The sequence below is a fragment of the Leptopilina boulardi genome, unplaced genomic scaffold (assembly GCF_019393585.1).
Source record: "Leptopilina boulardi isolate dan_hultmark-lab unplaced genomic scaffold, ZJU_Lbou_2.1 LbouV2_223, whole genome shotgun sequence".
Lineage (NCBI taxonomy): Eukaryota > Metazoa > Arthropoda > Insecta > Hymenoptera > Figitidae > Leptopilina > Leptopilina boulardi.
In genome coordinates this window covers 1,248,971-1,270,226 of record NW_026137778.1, presented here as the reverse complement: position 1 = coordinate 1,270,226, position 21,256 = coordinate 1,248,971, and the positions used below count along the sequence as shown (strand labels likewise).

Here is a 21,256-nt window from a genome sequence, read left to right as displayed (position 1 = left end):
GATCTAAAATACTACTTATAAACAAACAATAAGAAAAATCTGAGAAATGACCCTTAACTCTCTCACGAAATTACCCAGCTTTCTCAGATCGCTGTAAAACAACTAGTTCAATATTAAATACTATAAAATCAACTTGAAACTAAAAGCCTTCGCAAGATTTTCAAAGTATTCGTATATTTTTTAATTTAAAATTTGTAGATGAAACATATTCATTTTTGGATAAGCAAAAAGATGGATATATTTTGGAAGCGTTATTCTACCTTGATCTGCATACAATGTATGTTTTAGAAATTATAATTTTTAATTTTAGAAATAAGTCTCGAATTATGTATTTAAACTTTGATCTCCATGCAATGTAAATTTAAGAAGTGAATTTTCCAAAACAATAATCACATACGACAAAAAATTTCAATATTTTTAATTTGAGCAAATAATGCAAATAATCATAAAACAAATAATTGCTTTTTGACAATGAACATATAAAGACGTTTTTATATTATATACGTATACGTGAAAAAAATAAGAAACTAATTTACTCCAAAAAAAGTGTATTAAACAGAAGAGACATTAAATATCAAGAAAAAATACTTTATTTCTTTATATGTAATTTAAAAATTAAATAAAAAGAAAAAAAAATTATTTAAAAATGGAACCAAAACTATCGGGAGATGAAATAGTAATATCTGGTATAGCTGGAAAATTTCCAAATAGTGAAAATATTAGAGAATTGCAGAAGAATCTTTTAAATAAAACAGACTGCATTGGTGACAGCAATGTTCGTTGGGACAACGGTATGAGTGTTATATTTAAAGTACATAAATTAAGTTAAATGCGTTAGTATTTTATTCGTTGTAAGTTTTAAATACTTGTTTCAAAAAAAGAGGCAGAAAATTTTTTTTCTATGTAAAGATAAGGACGTTTTTAAGAAATAAACAGCAAAGTTAACGAGTACTTCAAGAATTTTATTATTATTAATAATTGATAATCTTGCAGAACATCCTCAAATTCCATCACGAATCGGTACAATAAAAAATATTGACACTTTTGATCGTGTATTTTTTGGAGTTCATGGAAAAATGGTAGATTATATGGATCCTTTAATAAGAATAACAATAGAAACGGCTTACGAAGCAATTACAGATGCTGGAATTAATCCAAAAAATTTGAAAGGATCTAAATCGGCAGTTTTTACTGGAATCAGTTCTTCAGAGTCAGAAAAATCAATATTTTATGAAAAATTTGTGGTATGACGATTTTTATTTGTTAATGTGAAGAAAATTGTTAATTTAAATTAGAAAAACTATAAACTGATTTCTGGTTCAGACAAATTTATGTCATTGTGTAGCTGTGTAATTATAGAAGTTATTAAAAAAAACAAAAAATTAGTTTCCGTATTCAATAAACTGACAACAGCTTGAAATCGTCTTAATCTTTATTGTTTTTCAGCAAAATGGATACGGATTACTAGGAATCAATCGGGCTATGTTACCAAATCGAATTTCATTTTTCTTCGGTCTTACTGGGCCAAGTGTCAATATTGATTCTAGCTGCTGTGGAGGTGCCAATGCATTACACGAAGGATTTATGGCAATTAGAGATGGACGAGCTGAAAATGCTATTATTGGTGCCAGTAATGTGGTTTTACATCCACAAAAGTCTCTACAATTATTTTTGTTAGGTAGAAGTAGTTCAAGAACTTTAGTGTTATAGAAAGGATAAAAACAACATAATATTCAAAATTTCAACATCATTTTTAGGACATTTATCACCCGATGGGAAAACAAAATCATTTGACGATGCAGCTAATGGTTATACTCGCAGCGAAGGAAGTGTAGTCCTATTTCTTCAAAAGGCTCGCGATGCAAAACGGATTTATGCAGAAGTGAAAAATGCCAACATTTGTTTTGGAATTAACAATAATGACAATTTGCTTTTCTATCCAAGCCATGATTCTCAAGCAAATATAATGAGAAATACTTTGAAAGAATGTGGTCTTTCTGGTAAAGATATTTCATTTATAGAAGCCGATGGTTCAGGAATTAAAGTTGTTGATTCTGAAGAGGTAAAAGCCATTGATGAAGTTTACAATGAAGGAAGAAAATTACCTCTTTATATTGGTTCTGTCAAATCTAACCTCGGATCTTGTGAAGCAACAAATCCACTTATAGGAATTATTAAGGTTTTTGTATTTTAAATTTATTGCACAACAATATATTGGTTTTGTTTTGTTATTTACATTTCACTATACGAACTTCTGTATAGATTATCACCGCAATGGAGTTTGGATACATTCCACCAAATCTTCATTTTAAAAAAATATCTGACAAAATTCCTGCTCTTAAAGAAGGTCGGTGTAAAGTTGTAACGGAATTAACTCCTTGGACCGGAGACTATGCAGTTGTTAATAGTCTAGCCATAACTGGTGCTAGTGCTAATATTATATTAAAAGATTTCAAAAAGTATAAGAAAAATTCAGGAAAACCTGACGACTGTTTTCCAAGATTAGTCATATGTTCTGGTTGCACAGAAGAAGCTGTTAATTTCATTCTATGTGATGTTAGTTAGTATTATTAATCATATCATAGTAGAAAACTATATAATTTTATAATATAAAGATTTATTAAGGAGTTTTTATTAAACCTATCCTGATATGATTTTTTAAGATACTAAAAAAATATGTTTTGCAGCTAGAAAGAAGATCAGTCGATGTGGAAATGCTTCAGCTTATGTACGATATATTTGAAACTGAAATTCCAGCTCACATGTATAGAGGATATACACTACTTTCTCCTAATGAATCAACAAAATGCAAAGCAAGAGAAATTCAATATATTTCTAGTTTTAAGAAAGAAATTTGGTACATGTTTTCCGGTATGGGTTCCCAATGGACCGAAATGGGTAGGGTTTGTTAAACTCTTTCAAAACTAAATGTATCAATAAATAATTAATACAATGATGTTTAATTTAAAAAATAGGAAAAGCTTTATTACAAATACCTGTTTTTGAGGAAGGCATAAAGAAATGCGATAAAGTCCTTAAAACCCGGGGCATAGACATTTTCCGCATCATTACAGAAAATGATCCAAAAATTTTTGATAACATCATCAATGCTTTTGTTGGAATTGCTGCTATCCAGGTATCTGAAGTTTTAAACAATCAATATAAAATAACACAAGGTTTGAAATTATATATAAAACCTATAATAAATAAACCTTAACATATAAGCTTAATAAAAATTTATGAAGAATATTTATTATTTTTTTTAGATTGGATTAGTAGACTTATTAAACTCTATTGGATTAAAGCCAGATTTTGTAATTGGCCATTCAATCGGAGAATTAGGTTGTGCTTATGCTGATGAATGTCTCACAGCAGAGCAAATGATTCTTTGTGCCTTAGCTAGGGGTTTAGCTTCTATAGAAACAGATATGATAAAAGGATCAATGGCTGCAGTTGGTCTTGGATATAAAAAAATCAAAAATCTATGTCCACCTGATATTGAAGTAGCTTGTCACAATAGTGAAGATAATTGTACTATCAGTGGTCCTGCAGATTCTTTAAAAAACTTTACCGAACAATTGACGGTAGAAATGCATTATAGCCCTAATTTAATTCAAATTTTCTAATCCAACAAAGTTTTTCCTATTTGTAATAAACAATTTCTTCTTTCCAGGCAAACAATATTTTTGTCAAAGAAGTGAAGTGCGGTAACATTGCCTACCACAGTCGATACATAGCAATGGCTGGTAAAAAATTAAGAAAATACCTTCAAGAAATAATACCTCATCCAAAACTTCGAAGTAACAAATGGATAAGTAGTTCAGTTCCTCAAGATAAATGGAATTCTGCGTTAGGTCGACTATCATCTGCGGAATATCACACAAATAATTTTCTAAATCATGTTCTGTTTGCCGAAAGTGCAAAACTTATTCCTCCACATGCAGTTGTTATCGAAATAGCCCCCCATGGTCTTCTACAGGCAATTGTAAAAAAATCATTGCCTGAAAATGTTCTTAACGTTCCCTTAACCAAAAGATATCATCCAGATAATGTCTCATTTCTTTTTGAAGCTTTAGGTAAAGTATACAATGCTGGTTGCAATTTTAAAGTGTCCAATCTTTATCCTAAAATCAGCTATCCAGTATCACGTGGAACGCCCTCAATTTCGTCTTTAATTAAATGGGATCATTCAACTAAGTGGTAAAATAGCATTCTTTCAGTTTCAGAATAAGAATTAAATTAATTAGTACTAATAAGAATAATTTTTTAAATGAAGTATAAAATAGTTGTTTAACTTTAGGAACACTAATTCACTCAAGGAAATTACTAAAATTAAGAAAGGAGAGATGAACTTCGTAATAAATCTAAAGAATGATGAGTGGAAATATTTGAAACATGCCAGGATCAATGGCAAAATTGTTATTCCTAATTCTATGTATTTAACACTCGCCTGGGATGTTTTAAAGTCGTTACAAAATAATTCTGAATTCTCAATACTTTACCAAAATGTAACAATTCACAAACAACAAGTGGAGATACCAGACGACGAAAATATCGTATTAGTAACAATGGTTCAAAAAGGTAGATAGATGATTAAGATAAAATCTATTTTTCAGTATAATTGATATAAAATGTTCAAATTATTCATTTTTTTTCATGATAAAATTTTTTATTGCTTTTCTAGGCAGTGGTTTCTTTCAAGTTACCAATAACGAAATTCTACTATGTTCCGGAATATTGCAAGTGACTGATGCTCCTAATCAACACTGTATTCAAATTGATGAAAAAGACGATCAAATTTATCAGTATTTGAGTGAAAGTGACGTTTACAGTGAATTACAGAATCGAGGTTTACAATATTCAGGACCTTTTAGAACAATTCGTAAATCATCAACTAATGGGTCTAAGGGAACTTTAGTATGGAATGATAATTGGACATCATTTTTAGATGGAATAATTCAGATGTATGACTTTGGAAATAATGTCAAAAAAATTCAAGTGCCATTTAAAATTAGAAAAATTATTATTAACTTGAAAGTGCATAAGGAAATTGTTAATAACTCAGATGGTAACTATTTCATTTCGCATAAAATGAATTAATTTTAAGAAAATATAAATAATTAATAAAAACACTATTTTCAGAAATACCTGTATCAGTTTATAAGAAATTACAAACTATTAGTGCAAGTGGTGTACAAATGGAAGGAATCAATTTTAAATCTATACTGAATGAGTCTGGGAAAAATAAAGTTGTTGTTAAAAAAATTGAAATTCTTCCGGGAACAGATGGGGCTTTATCTACTTTATCAGAGATCTTAAATATGACTCTTCAATTTTTAGAAGAAAATACAAAAAAATCAAATTTGATTTCTATCGTTGATGACGGCTCTATTGATGTGAAAGAAATAAGAGAAATCATGCACACCGTTATTAATGATACTATAGAAAGTAGGTTTAAAATCGATATGGTACCTTCTTCCTGGTTGTTCAACAATAAACCAAAATCTAGTCTTATTGCACTTTTGGTACTTTGCAATATAATGCAATACACTCAACAGGATCTCACGAAAATGATAGCAAGTGGAACCTTCTTTTTAACATTTGCAGAACCCCAAAACGAAAGTTTAGTTTTGAAAATGTTCGATTTTGCAGGATTAGGACTTGTTCTTAAAAAATATCTTCCCAACGGTCGAGTTGCTTTGCTCTTTCGTCAGAAACACTTCTTCAATAAATCTTCTGTTTTGAATATCAATGATGATAAAGATTGGTCCAATAAAATAAGAACAATAATTACATCTGCAGATTGTGATCGTCTCATAATTGTATTTAGATCTAACGAGTATTCCAATCTTTGTCAAAAACTTGCAATACTTCAGGAAGAGCTACATGGAAATAAAATTCAAATAGTAGACATACAAGATCCACAAGTTTTAGAATTCTCTTTACAAGATCCATTATACAATTCACACATGGATCTAAATTTAAAAATGAATATTCTTTTGCCAGGTAAAATTTGGGGAACATACAAATATTTTCCAATTGTCTCCAATCTTCAAAACGTATCAAATTGGACAGCAGAATATCAGAATTCTTCCGCATTAGATTCTATTTCTTGGGTCGAGGGATTTCCTACAAAAAGTACAAAGACAGTCAAAGTCGAGTATTCCGCAATAAATCAAGCAGATTTTCTATTACAAACTGATAAACCAACATTAGAAGACATTACGAAAAATAGAATTGATATAAAATCAGTTGAACAAGAATATTCTGGAATTAATTCCAAAGGAACTAGAGTTATGGGAATTGCTACAAATAATATACTTTCAAATTACATAATACCCGATAGTGATTTCACTTGGAACATACCTGATAAATGGTCATTAGAAGATGCTGCTACTGTACCTGTAGCCTATATAGTGGCATATTTGTCTCTAGTCTTAAAGGGAAATCTACTAAACAATGAATCTATTTTTCTATACAATGCTAGTTGTTCTATTGGTCAAGCTATTGTTAATTTAGCATTAAATATTACATCTCAAGTTTTCCTTGGACACACTAGCAATAGAGATAAAAACTTCCTGAAAAATAATTATCCAAATATTCCTGAAAACAATTTTATTCAAATAACAAAAGGTTTTAGTCAACAATTCTGGTCACAAACTAAAGGAAAGGGAGTTAATTTAGTGATTTATAATAATGATGATTTAAGTAATTTAGAAAGTTGCGTAAAGAATGTTAAAAAATTTGGAAGAATTATTGTCATTGGAAATTTGCATGAAGCATTTGGTATGTCAGTAGGCATGGAAGTCTTTGATGAGAATGTTATTATGTCCTCAATCATTCCCAAGAAATTAAGAAATCTGAATCTAGACACAAAAAGAAAATTGTCACAAATGATTGAAAATGGAATATCAAGGCAAATTGTAAAACCAATACCCAAACGTGTCTATCCAAGACAAATGTTAAAACACGGTTTTATTAACGAAGCTTCAAAAGATTTCTTTGAAAAGGTAAAATTATATAGTAGAACCTCGATAATATTTTCGCGACACATTCATAAAAAGTAATTCAACTGTTTCACTTTCAAAAAATACTGGTTTCAATTTTAAAAATTGTTGCGATTTTTATTATCTGTACTTTCGATAATTCGAACTATGTCCGGTCCCAATGGATTCTAATAATCGACGTTCTACTGTAATTATTCGTTTCTTCACTTTGACTTTTCCATTTTTTTATTTAAAAAAAAACAGAATTTTTTAACATTTTCTTTTATAGCTATGCTTATATCTTTGTAGATCATTGTCAAAGTGCAGCCGGATAACGGTAGCAATACAGCTCTGGCAGTTCCTCGTTTCTTATGTAGAAGTGAAGGATCTTGTTTGATAATTGAAGGATTGAATGCCTTTGGATTTGAACTAGTTGATTTTTTAGTTGTTAGAGGTGCCAAAAATATTATTATAACTTCTGAATCAAAAAATACAGGAGCTTACAGTAAACATAAAATAAATTTGTGGAAAAAGAATGGAGTTTCAGTTGTAGTAAAAGAAGAATTGGAATTTACTCATCAACAGAATGTAAATACTCTTCTTGAGGAAGTCAATGCTCTTGGTACAATAGATGCCATTTTCGATCTTCAAGGAACTAATAATTTATCAACAAGGTCTTCTAGTTCGAGATATTTGTTTACCAAACATCTTTTTGAGGAATCTAAGAAAAAAAGCCCTGATCTACTACATTTCGTTGTTTTTTCAACCTGTAAATATATCAGGGGAAATTTCAACAACTTTTTGTTAAGAGAAATAGAATTGACGAAAGTTTTTCAAGAAAAAACAAAAGTACCTACCCCGGGACTTTTGATCCTTTTAGGTCCAGTTTATGAAATTGCGGAATACACAACAGAAAATGAGAGAAATGAAACTTTGTTGTCTGCTTCTAGTATTATGGAACAATTGGATAATTTAATTGCTTCGAAAGCGAGCATTGTATCCATTTTTCATAAATCATTGGAAGCAGATTATAAAAAGGTAAAACATCATTAAACAAAGTAACTATATAATATTATAATTTTTGATTCAAATTTTTAGATTGAGAAAGAAAACATTACCACTGAAGTATCGGCAAGGTCGGAATTCGATAATTATATTACAGCAACTCAACCCATATCAACGACCTGGAGACTTCAGATTTCAGAAAAAATTCAGAATTAATCCTACTTAACGTAATTATTAGAAAAAATAAAAAGACGTTTTTTGAGTATCATCGACTGGCACGATTAAACCCCAAATTTCATTTCACATAAATATCATTTGACATAAAAATTACTTCGTCTGTCCTTTTCCCAAACACGAAAGCTTATATGTAAGACAAGGATAAACAATGCTCTTTTTATTTTTATGAAAAATGAAATATATATTAAATTTTACCAATCAAAAAGTGCGCCATACATTTTTTGCTCAGAACCTTCTTCTAATCACTATAGCGGTATTCCCGAACGATTATGTAGCGTATTTAATTTTTTGAAAATTTTTCCAAATTTGTTTTCTAGTGTAGCTCAGCATCCGCTGGACCAATCAAAAAGTGCGCCATACATTTTTTGTTCGCTACTTTTTGCTAAACACTTTGGCGGTATTCCCGAACGATTATCTCGAAAATTTAATTTTTCGAAAATTTTTCATAAATTTATTTGAGTGTAGCTCAGCATCCGCTGGACCAATCTAAAAGTGCACCATACATTTTTTGTTCGAAACTTTTTCCCTATTTTATTGGCGGTATTCCGGAACGATTATCTCGCAAATTTAATTTTTCTACATTTTTTCCATATTTGTTTTCTAGTGTAGCTCAGCATCCGCTGGACCAATCAAAAAGTGCGCCATACATTTTTTGTTTATTTATAATTTATCTAAATTAAAAATAGAATAAAAATACTGTTAAAATTCATAAAGACGTAAGATACAAATTTTCATAAAGTTAAAAATGTTTTTGTATATAGTGAGAGTGTAAAGAAAAATTGTGGATTATATTTGGTGCAAAACAAACAGGTAACACTTTAACCTATCACTCACGTAGTTAAAATTTTCAAGGTGATTATTTTGTTTTGCATAACTCCTCTTTTCAGATTAAAATTTAATATTTTATTATCATTAATATTATTATATTTTATTTTGATACACTCATATTTTTTGGGCGTTTACAAAGATAGAGTTTTAACATCTATAACTTCGTAATATTTTATAAATATTCTCCAAGTTGTTCATAATAATTTTAAATTTATATAAAAATTTTTTAAAAAATAATTAATTTAATTTAATATTTATAAAATATCCAAACTTTATGACGAATATTAATTGTTTAATTACAAGAACTATTTTTAAAATTCAAATATATTATTTTCTGACATCTGAACAATTAATGATTTTTAATAAATTAATTAGAATGTACATAAATGTATTACTGCAATTTAATTATATTGGCCAAAATTGCAAGATATTAAAAAATGCGATAAATTAAACCCTACCAAGAATGATTTAAAATTTTATTTTGACACCAGCAGTTTTTCGATTATTTGAATGTAAAATATAGTAATAAAAAAAAAAGATAAAGAATAATGATAAAAATAATTCTTATCATTATTTCAAAACTATTAACTACAATTTTTATTAGGAAAGTGATTATTAATTATTTTGAATTACTTAATCATACTTAAATGTCAACTATACTCATAAAAACGAAATTAACAGGTACATGTTATATAATTCAAATCGCATGACTAAACCCCAAATTTCATTTAACATAAAATTCATTCGATATAAATCTCATATTTAACATAAAACTTATTTGTTATAAAATTCATTTGTCATAAAAGTTGCTCCGTCTGTCCTTTTCCCACACACACACAGAAGCTTATATGTAAGACAAGCATAGACAATGCTATTTTTATGACAAATGAGTTTTATTTCAAATGCGAATTATATCAAATGAATTTTATGTCAAATGAGAATTATGTCGAATGAAATTTATGTCATTTAAGATTTATATCAAATTAATTTTACTTCAAATGATTTTATTTCAAATAAATCGCAAAATTTTCGCAAATTTTTTGTACACTTTGTTTTTAAATATTGAAATATTCCAATTTTCTAACTATACACATGAAAATACTAAAGATTGTCACATTTTACCATTTTTGAATAAAGAATTGCAAAAGTTAAAGAAAAAAAAATCGTTTCTTATGAAAAATTTTATTTTTAGAAAAAAATGTATAAAACTCGATTATTTTATTTTAATCGTAAAAATACATCTGAATATTGAATGTTATCTTTCTATTAGATCAAAAATTATAAAATTTTACTCACGTAGTTTATACACTTTTTTAAGAAAATTTAATTTGTTTCTTGTTACCTCTATACGACAAAATACTTCAAAAACCTCTGTTTAAAAATAAAAAATTAATTAATTTGTATTAAAGATACTTTCTACCATTTTTTTCAAATTAATTAATATTTAAAGAATTTTTCCAGATATATAAAATTCCCTGACTTTTCGAGGATTTCCAATTTTCCAGATAGCGTGGCAACCCTGATTTTGATAAAAATGAAGTAAACATTTTTTTGGCATTGAAAAGTACATGAAAAATTCTTGAAAAGAAACTTTATAAAGCCTATGATAACAAAAGAATTACTAATAAGCAATAAAGTTTATATGTAAAAAATGTGTATATAAATATTTACTATAGATTGAAGTAATAGATAAATATGTTAAAATAATGAACTATTTATATAAAAGAAACGTATGTCTGATAACAACTTATTCAATGTAGTCGCAGGTGTATTAAATCAATTCTACAATTTTTTTAGAATGAACTAGATCAACTGTTTGAGAATTTAGTATATTGAAATATAAAGTACGCAATAGAAGTTTCAAGAAGTTTATTATTATTAAATTCTGTTTTTTTGCATAAAAATACAAAAAAAAAAATTAATGAAATCAATTTTCTCATTCTTTAAATATTTGATTTTATAACTTAAAATTTGTCTTTTTTAATATACAAGTTGCATGGAATCAATGAGTGATTTAGAAGATGGATGCAAAAAAAACAATTGTACATCCAAATCCTAGGGAAAAAGCATCTTGTTTATCAGTTTTATTATGGTGGTATGTATCAAAGTAATTTAATTAATGACTAGTTTATATTATTCAACAAAAACTATTTTTAGGTGGACGGTACGTATTTTCAAGACGGGATATACAAAAGTATTGGGAACCGAAGATTTATACGATCCATTAAAAACAGACAAATCATCCGTTCTTGGGGACAGACTAGAAACGTTAGTGTCTGTTATTTAAAATTTTATAAATATTTGAAAGCATTTTTTTAATATTAAATGCATCTTTTTTTCAGGCAATGGAAAATAGAAGTAGAAAATGCGAAAAAACATAAGAAGAAAGTAAGTTTATTGAAAACAATTTTTCGAACTTTTTTATGGGAATATTCACTTCTTGGTTTACTTCAGATATTTAATGAATTTATCTTAAGGTTTGTCAAAATTATTTATATTATAATAATTAAATTGCAAATAGAAGAAATTAAAGTTTAAAAATTTTATTATAATATTAAATAAATATTGAGTGTTATTTCATATAATATTAAAATTTTTATTATAATTACAGATTGGCAACACCATTTTTTTTAGGTGGCTTTTTGAAATATTTTAAACCAAATACAGATGTTCCTTACCACATAGCATTTATTTTTGCTGGAGGAATTTGCCTTACGTCTATTCTAAAAGTGATTTCCATAAATCAATCCTTATATGGTGCTTTACATATTGGAGGCAGAGTACGAATTGCTGTTTGCTCACTTGTTTACAGAAAGGTAGATATATGTATGTGGTTGCTGCAAATTCTGACAAAATGGAAATTTAATACATCATTTCTGTAAGAGTTACAGATTTTTAAACAGATTTAACACCTATTTTCTGTAAATCAGATCAATAAGGGAATAAATTTACAAAAAAATATTGTAAATTCAACCAAAAATTCCCATAAAAATTATTTCGTAGAATTTGTATTTTCAAGAATTTTATTAGATATAATTATTTTTTAGACAAATTTTCTTTTTTTTTAAATTGGCATTTAATATTAATAGAATTTTTTTTAAAAAATATTTACATCAAAGAATTTTTAGGTACCGAATTTTTATTTCACAAAATTTCTCTTTACACAACTTTTTATTTAAAATAATTATAATTCAACAGAATTTTAATTTAACATAATTCTCATGCAACTGAATTTTAAGTGATTCGAATTTTCAAATGACGGAATTTCAAATTCACCGAATCTTTATTTAACTAAGCTGAAGTACTTCAGCTTCATTTATTTGTTCGAATTTTTGTTTATACGAATTGTCATTTGATAGATTTTTTAAAATACTGAATTTTCAGTGTTGTCCGAAATTGCAAATTACCGAATAAACAATCGACAGTAAGATTTTGGGTCGACTTTTAAAATTTACCAATCAAGATTTTCTTGATAATTTTTGATTAATCAATTTTAAAAATTGCGTCGAAATCAAATAAAAATTCGAACAATTAAAGATTTAGTAAATTGAAAATTTTGACATTTGAAAATTTGAATCACTTAAAATTCAGTTTAATAAGAATTATGCTTAATAAAAATTCTGTTAAATTAGAATTCTACTAAATAAAAACTTTACTAAAAAGAAATTCGATAAATAAAAAATAAATAAATGAAAATTTGATACATAAAAATTTTGTTAAATGAAAATTCTAAAAATAAAACTTGGTTTAAAAAATAATTATATCCAATAAAATTGTTGAAGGTGGGTCATTACATTTTATTTCACCTATAGTCGTTGCGGCCTATTTTTAGAAAAATTTGGTGTATTTTGTATTAATGACTTTTAATATCCTGACAATTCAATTTTGACAATTATTTTATGAAATTTTTTTTTTATTTACGTTGAAATTTAGTTTTTAAATTGAGTTGCCCGGAAAATAGGTTAGTTTGAAAACTTTGGAAATTTTATAAAAAAAAAACGAAAATAATTTAGTTAGTAAATTTTTTTTCGTTGATATTTGTTGAAAATATTCTAATTTACCAATGTTAATTGATAATTGTGTAAAAAAGGCCAAAATACTACGTGAAAATTAATATTCAAACTTACCTGTAAAATGTCAAAATTTGTCACATTTTATTTTTATTTTCCCAGAAACGTTATAAATATTATAAAATTTATTACTACCTAACAATAAGTACTTTCCATGTACTGTCACATGATATGTTGGCTTTTTATTTTTATAATATAGAAATATGAGAAATTTTACCTTGAATGTTGAACTTTTCAGGATTTTATCTGGTTTTGAACAATTATATCTTCGCAAGCGATTAATGAAAAAATCCCATTTTGGTTTTAAAATTTAAGTTAAATCTTCTTTATTCATCTTATCAAAATTTGGTGATGGAGAACGAGCTACTTTTTATTTTTATTCACTTTAAAGAATCAAAGTGTTTAAACGTCCATCAAAAAACGTCTAAACGTCCGTCTATATCCACCCGACTTTGACCGCAGAATACTTACGGGCATTTCCGACCCCCCCCTCCCTTCCTCCAAGGTTTCCTTAAAATATACGTAGACGGACAAAATTATCAAAAAATTCACCGTAAAATACGAATTTGAAGGTTAAAAAACAAGTATTTGTATAAATAAAATTCATACAAATAAATCTATATTCAAGGTAAAATTTCTCATATTTCTATATTATAAAAATAAAAAGCCAACATATCATGTGAAAGTACATGGGAAGTACTTATTGTTAGGTAGTAATAAATTTTATAATATTTATAAACTTTCTTGAAAAATATAAATAAAATATGACAAATTTTGACATTTTACAGGTAAGTTTGAATATTAATTTTCACGTAGTATTTTGGCCTTTTTCACACAATTATCAATTAACATTGATAAATTAGATTATTTTCAACAAATATCAATGAAAAAAAATTTACTAACTGAATTATTTTTGTTCTTTTATACAAAATTTCCAAAGCTGTCAAACTAACCTATTTCCCGTTCAACTCAACTTAAAAACTAAATTTCAATGTAAATAAAAAAAAATTTCATAAAATAATTGTCAAAAATGAATTGTCAGGATATTAAAAGTCATTAATACAAAATACCAAATTTTTCTAAAAATAGGCCGCAACGACTATAGGTGAAATAAAATGGAATGACCCAGATAAAAATTCTAACTAATGATTTTTATGAGACAATCATGTCGTTTCTTTGTAACATTTTACAAAAATGATACTACACAATAATTCAAATAATAAATAAACTTAATTGGATTAATTATTTTGCAGGCTTTGAAACTTAGTAAGACTGCACTGGGAGAAACGGCTCCAGGGAAAATAGTGAATTTAGTCGCAAATGATGTTAACAGATTTGATCTCGTTTCGATTTTGATCCATTATATGTGGTCAGCACCTCTCACGGCTTTGATTATTGCATATTTTTTATATAATCAAGCTGGATATGCTGGGGTTATTGGAATTGCTGTTATTTTTATCGTTGTACCAATACAATGTAATTTTTACAAAAGCAGAATTTTCTTGGAATAAGTTCTACTACTTTTCTTTAGTTTTTAAATTCAAACTTGAAAATTGATCAATCCATTATAATATTTCACCTAAAGTCGTTGCTGTCTATTTTTAGAAAAATCTTATAAATCATTATCATTTTTTAAAACTATATAACAATCCACTTTTTGATGATTATCAAATAAAATTTTGTTTATTTACATTGGAATTTAAAAAAAAGACGACGGCAAAAAACTGAGTATAATTTGACTTGAACTTTAAAATAATTTTTTGTCTTAATTTTCCATATTTATTTTAGCATACACTGGCAAGCTGTCATCAATTTATAGACTCCAAACTGCAATAAAAACAGACGAGAGAGTACGACTTATGGACGAAATAATCTCAGGGGTTCAAGTGATAAAAATGTACGCTTGGGAAAAGCCATTTTGCGCTTTAGTGGAAATTGCTCGTAAACTTGAACTGAAGATAGTGACAAAAAGTTCCTACATTCGAGGAATTTACATGACTTTCAATATTTTCACAACAAGAATTGCTTTATTTTCAACTTTACTAACAATGCTTTTATACAAAGAACAATTAACAGCAGACAAAGTTTTTGTTATTTCGTCATATTTTGCTATTCTTTCACACACAATGTCTGGTATGTTTGTACGAGGTTTCGCGGAAATTGCAGAATGCCTGGTGGCTATTCGAAGATTACAACATTTTTTAATGTACGAAGAATTCGAAGAAATGAATCCCCATCAGTCTTATCATGCGAGAACAATTAAAAAGACAGATAAAAGAAATTCAGTCAAATCTAATTTTCATTTTATTAATGAAGGTTTTGTTGACGACTTGAGAATCAGGCAAAATGGGTTGTTGATTAATAATGATCATTTTAATAACAATTCTAATTGCGTTAAAGGTAATAGTTTAAAAAGAAAGTTTTTAATTATTTTTAATTGACATAAATATTTGTTTGTTTATTGAAAAATAGACGTGTTGGACGAAGCCCCAGAGACATGGGCAGTCAAGCTGGATAATGTGACTGCGAAATGGGAGTCAGATCAAGCGGAGAACACTTTGGAAAAAATTAATCTGGAAATCGAAACCGGAAAATTGTACATGGTAATTGGAATGGTTGGAGCTGGAAAGAGTTCCTTGCTGTCTGCAATTTTAAAAGAAATCGCACTTACAGAGGGAAGTATTAGAGTCAAGGGCGGTTTGAGTTATGCAGGTCAGGAATCCTGGGTTTTCGGATCATCCGTCAGACAGAATATTCTCTTCGGCCAAGCCTACGACAGACAAAGGTACCAGAGAGTCGTCAAAGCGTGCGCCCTTCTCAGAGACTTCAAACAGTTTCCCCAAGGAGACCAGACCATTGTTGGCGACAGGGGAAGTTCCTTGTCGGGAGGGCAGAAGGCCAGAATCAACTTGGCGAGGGCTGTCTACAGGCAGGCCGACATTTACCTCTTCGACGATCCTCTCAGTGCGGTAATTTTAATTCATTTACCATTTCTGCCACTTTTTGAAAATAATAGTTACGTTCAAATATATTTTCAAGTTTAGAATTAAAAACGCAAATTTCAAATAATATTGGAATGTTAATTAGGTGGACGCACACGTGGGGAAACATTTATTTGAAGAGTGTATAAAACACTATTTATCCGGTAAGACTCGAATTTTGGCAACGCATCAACTTCAATATATCAAAGGAGTTGACGCGATTATTCTTCTGGATCAAGGAAAGATGAAATTTTACAAGAATTATCAGCAGCTTCTTCAAAGTCATCCAGAATACATGCCTCTCATAGCTGCTGAAAATTCTAACAATAATGAAGAATCATTCATGGAAATAAGTACAATGCAAAGAAAATTTTCAACTATAAGTAATAAAGTATGTTTTTATTGCATAGGAGAATTAAATTTTTTCATTTTCACTTATTTCATTTACAGTAGACAAATGTTAACAATTTCATCAGTTTTTTTTTTAATTATCTACTATGATGTATTTCCACGCCAAATTCTGACTAGGCTTAAAATTTTCGTAAAAGGAAATAGTTTTTTTTTAATTTAAAAAAAAACCGATCAGTGCGTCAATTGAAAAAAATTACTTTTCCATCTTTAAAACTTAAAAATTTGATAGTAATATCATTAGAAAAGAATTTTCGATTTTTTTTTTTAAAATAGGTTTAAAAACACATTTTGAAAAGAAAACTTTTAAAATTGATGCATTTTTAAGAAAGTTATAAGTATTCAAAAACAAAAAGTCATTAAAATCCTGAAATTTTGAAAAATCCATATCTCAAAAATGGCTTGCTAAAAAAATTTGGAAAAAAATCATGAAAACTGATATCAATTAGTATACAAAAAGAAAAAAAAGTTTCAAAAAAATCGTAGATGCAATTGCAAATGGATTTCGAATTCGGCGTGGAATATAATCTTTCGAGGACGAAATTTATGTCTTAAAAATTCATGATTTTTGATTTTTAAATAATTTTTTTGTCTAAAAACCAAAGTTTAGAATTGAAACTATACTAGATTAAATGAAAAATTTTGATTCAATATTGACTTTAAAAATTAAGAAACTTATGCTTAAGAAAAAAAAATTATATTTATACTACTTGAAAGCAACATTGATTCTCAAAGGAATAAAAATGCATTTTTTTTTCAAAGAGTAAAGTGTCAGAAGCTTGCGGTGATATGGAGATTGAAGAAAACGAGCAACATTCCGAAAATATAGACAAATTGGTGGAAGGAACTTCAAAAGGAACTGTAAAGGGTTCAATTTTCCTCAATTATTTTAGAGCTGGAGCTAATTTATTTTTTGGTTTCATCGTGTTTATTTTATTCATTGCAACTCAATTCGCTGCCAGTTTAAATGACCTTTATGTCCCTTTTCTGTAAGTCTGTAAAATCGAAAAACAATGCACATATTTATAAATATATAACTTAAATATGATAACAATTTATGTAATATGAAATTTAAATTCTTAGAATAACAGCAGAAGAAGCAAAATTATATAAAGCTGTAAATATAACACGAAATCAAACGGATGAGGGACTTTTTAAAGTTCAACCATGGTCACAGGAAGTTTACCTTTATGTATATAGTGGAATAGTTATGTCGATATTTCTAATCGGAATTATTAGATCTTTCGCATTTTACGCTTTGTGTATGAGAGCAAGTCAACGTTTACACGACATGGTATTCAGTGCATTTATTAGAACGGGAATGCGATTTTTCGATACAAATCCAAGTGGTCGAATTCTTAACAGATTTTCAAAAGACTTGGTAGCCATAGATGAATTATTGCCAAAAGCTCTTTTGGATGCTGGACAAATAATCATGATGACAATGGGAACATTGATTGTCACTTGTATTATAAGTTATTACTATATCATTCCAATTGTCCTACTTGGCGCTGTATTTTATTGGATTCGAAAAGTTTTTCTCAAGACTAGTAAAAATGTCAAACGCCTTGAGGGAATGAGTAAGTATTATTTTTTTGTATTATAATAATTTTTATTGAATTTAATATTAGAAAATTTAATTGCACTGTTTTATTAATTTTTACTCTAGCGAATGTTTATAAAGAAATGAATTTTTATAAATAATTTGTTGATTTAAATTTTTATTAATTTTTCAACTAGCACGTTCACCAGTATTTACTCATCTCAACGCAACACTCAATGGACTGACGACAATCAGAGCCTTTGGAGCTCAAGAAATACTCAAACATGAATTTGACAAATTCCAAGATTTACATACCTCTTCGTGGTTTATGTTTATTGTGACAAGTTCTGCTTTTGGATATTCCTTGGATGTTTTTACTTTTATCTTTGTGACTGTGGTGACTTTTACTTCTCTTATTAGCAGTGATTGTAAGTATCAAAAAAATATCAACACTTTTCTTTAAATTTTAAAATTTTTCTTAATAATAATTTGTTAGAAGAAAGTTGAGACAAAACTTTTACATTTTTCTAAATCGCATAATTTCGAAAATTTACCAAACATATAATACAATTAAAAGAATTTTGATACATTGTAGGGAGGAAAAAATTCAAATATTTAAAATTAAATTTTAATATTGAAAACAGACAATTTTAAAGCATACTCTATTTTCAGCATCGACAGAAAATGGAGGAAAAGTGGGTTTGGCTATTACACAAGTGATGTCAATGATGGGAATGATTCAATGGGGAATGCGTCAAAGTGCAGAAGTGACAAATCAATTAATGTCGGTCGAAAGAGTTTTAGAATATGCTGAACTTCCTTCCGAACCTAATTTACGAGACAAAGGAGTTATGTCCAAAAAGAAGCGAAAACAAAGTATGATTGAGTCAATTGTTACGCCTCCGAAAGATTGGCCCACTTTGGGTTCCATTAGATTCCGAAATATGTACTTGAAATATTCCAATGAGGATCCTCCTGTTTTGCAGGACCTCAATATCGTCATTCACCCAACTGAAAAGGTGAATCACTAATTATTATACAATTCGTACTTATTTAATTGATATTAATTTTGTTTTCATTAACCAACAGTACATTTCAAACAGAAAATGTTATGTTTTAGCAAAATTTGTAATTAAAAAATTTTCTTTTAGGTGGGAGTGGTTGGGAGAACCGGTGCAGGAAAAACGTCGTTAATCGCGGCTCTCTTTCGTCTCGCCAAAATCGATGGAGTCATTGAAATCGACAATATAGACACGGGAACCGTATGTCTGGAAGATCTTCGACGTCAAATTTCTATTATTCCACAGGATCCTGTTCTATTTTCTGGTACAATCAGAAGAAATCTGGATCCCTTTAGCGAATTTCCCGACAGATTACTGTGGGAGGTTCTCGAAGAGGTGATTTCCTTATTTTTAAATTAACAGTTCTAAATAGAGGGTTAGACTTTGAAATTTTGAATTATAAATTAATTTTCCGGTATGAAATGTAAATAATTTTTGTAAATGCCGAACAGGTGGAACTGAAAGAAGCGATTGCAGCCGTCAATGGATTGGACAGTCGAGTGTCCGACAGAGGAAGTAATTTCAGTGTTGGACAGCGCCAGTTGATTTGCCTCGCAAGAGCAATTTTGAGGAACAATCGGATTCTAATGTTGGACGAAGCCACAGCAAATGTGGATCCACAAACGGATGCTCTGATTCAAAGAACCATAAGAACTAAATTCGCTCCTTGCACTGTACTCACTGTTGCTCATCGACTGAACACAATTATGGACAGCGACAAAGTTTTAGTCTTGGATGCAGGACAAATGGCGGTAAGATTTCTCAAATATTTTCAATTCTTAAAAAATTTTACAGAATCCTATTAATGTTACTGACTAATTTATTTTTTTCACATCGATGTATTTCTTAACATTCATGAAAAAAAAAATTCAATACAAATTATTATGATATTTAGCCTTATTAATTTAAATGAAAAAAAAAATATTTCAGGAATTCGATCATCCGCACATTCTTCTTCAAAACCAACACGGACAATTTACTTCTTTGGTTAGAGAAACAGGACGAGCTATGTTTGAGCAATTATCGAAGGTTGCTGAACTAACGTACTTAACAAAACATAAGGAAACATAATTTTAATATCTTTGTCAAATTTAAAACATAAGGACAATCTATCAAATTTTAATTAGTACATTCGTTAAATAGTAACTGAAGTTTAAGATATTTATCTTGAGACAATAATTTTAAAAAAAAATAATTATCACGAAAAAGTTATTTTTCTACATTCTACACAATTTTTAAATTTCTTGATTTTTAATAAATTGCAGCTTTCTGTAGTTGAAAATCTACATGAATTAAAACACTGTAATATCGAAGAAGTAAATTATATATTACGGTAATTTATTTTTAGAATAATTTTCTTCTCATGATGAAGATAATAATTTTCCAACTGATGTGATAATCAAAAGTAATTTCTTTTAAATTTGGAAGTATTTTTTTATTTTACTTTTGTTACGTTTATTATATTTATAATGCGATTAAGTGTGACATTATTCAAATAATATTATTTGCGTTATGATTGTTTAGAATTTGTTTAGTTTTAGAATTACATTAGTTTTAATTAAAAAATATACATAATAATAATAATAATATATTTTCCGTTACCAAAATAGCTTGTCTTTTGTTTATTTTCCGTTAAAAAATTTTTTTCGTCATTTATTTTTAAAAGAAAAATGTCCAAAAATTCTAAGTGTCACTTTGTGTAAAAATTATTTAAGAAAGGTCATTTTTGTACTGCTACAGATGAAAAATTATTATTTTATTGTAAATTTTATTATGCTACGTGTGAATATTGTGTTTAGAAAAATTAATATATACAATAATAAATATTTTTTCAACTTCAATTATTTGACATTTTTTTTTAACAAAAAACAAGGCGGTTCTCCAAAATGGCAAAATTTTAATGGGAAAACTAAAAACTAATTATGAAAATTTCAATTTTATGTGAATTGAAAATCAAAATAAGAAAAAATATATTATTTGCTAGATCATATTGAACCAATTAAAAAAAATAAGGACATTCAAATATTATGAATAGAATTTTTATTTTTTTATGAAATAACTTTGCGTGTGACATTACTCGTAATTTAAATAAAAAAAAACATATTGATTAAATTTATTATAGAATTCAGTTCGAAAT

The 21,256-nt window shown here is 27.9% G+C and overlaps 2 protein-coding genes across 2 annotated transcripts; both read left to right on the top strand.

The window, feature by feature from the left end:
• Positions 1-646: 646 nt before the first annotated feature.
• LOC127279726 (fatty acid synthase-like) lies at positions 647-8,207 on the top strand. Its single transcript, XM_051302251.1, has 15 exons — positions 647-791; positions 994-1,244; positions 1,447-1,678; positions 1,758-2,179; positions 2,263-2,556; positions 2,688-2,898; positions 2,976-3,136; positions 3,267-3,584; positions 3,674-4,200; positions 4,301-4,581; positions 4,685-4,882; positions 5,143-6,558; positions 6,634-7,010; positions 7,296-8,024; positions 8,085-8,207. The coding sequence occupies exons 1-15, from the start codon at positions 647-649 to the stop codon at positions 8,205-8,207; spliced, it is 5,685 nt and encodes a 1,894-aa protein (XP_051158208.1).
• A 2,624-nt stretch (positions 8,208-10,831) lies between these two features.
• LOC127279720 (ATP-binding cassette sub-family C member 4-like) lies at positions 10,832-20,497 on the top strand. Its single transcript, XM_051302246.1, has 16 exons — positions 10,832-10,900; positions 11,049-11,151; positions 11,214-11,324; positions 11,399-11,533; positions 11,668-11,872; positions 14,380-14,602; positions 14,915-15,526; positions 15,599-16,095; positions 16,214-16,498; positions 17,278-17,504; positions 17,599-18,095; positions 18,256-18,486; positions 18,731-19,077; positions 19,210-19,455; positions 19,572-19,871; positions 20,050-20,497. The coding sequence occupies exons 2-16, from the start codon at positions 11,078-11,080 to the stop codon at positions 20,188-20,190; spliced, it is 4,131 nt and encodes a 1,376-aa protein (XP_051158203.1). The 5' UTR covers positions 10,832-10,900; positions 11,049-11,077; the 3' UTR covers positions 20,191-20,497.
• The last annotated feature ends 759 nt before the right edge of the window (positions 20,498-21,256 follow it).

What these genes read in the sequence shown, in the direction of transcription:
- LOC127279726 (XM_051302251.1), top strand. Translation starts at nt 647, where the DNA reads ATGGAACCAAAACTATCGGGAGATGAAATAGTAATATCTGGTATAGCT. An exon ending in AGGACCTTTTAGAACAATTC is followed by an intron (nt 4,883 to 5,142) that starts GTAAATCATCAA and finishes CACTATTTTCAG; the next exon opens with AAATACCTGTATCAGTTTAT. An exon ending in TGGAAGCAGATTATAAAAAG is followed by an intron (nt 8,025 to 8,084) that starts GTAAAACATCAT and finishes TCAAATTTTTAG; the next exon opens with ATTGAGAAAGAAAACATTAC.
- LOC127279720 (XM_051302246.1), top strand. Translation starts at nt 11,078, where the DNA reads ATGGATGCAAAAAAAACAATTGTACATCCAAATCCTAGGGAAAAAGCA. An exon ending in TTTAATGAATTTATCTTAAG is followed by an intron (nt 11,534 to 11,667) that starts GTTTGTCAAAAT and finishes TTATAATTACAG; the next exon opens with ATTGGCAACACCATTTTTTT. An exon ending in CAAACGCCTTGAGGGAATGA is followed by an intron (nt 18,096 to 18,255) that starts GTAAGTATTATT and finishes TTTTTCAACTAG; the next exon opens with CACGTTCACCAGTATTTACT.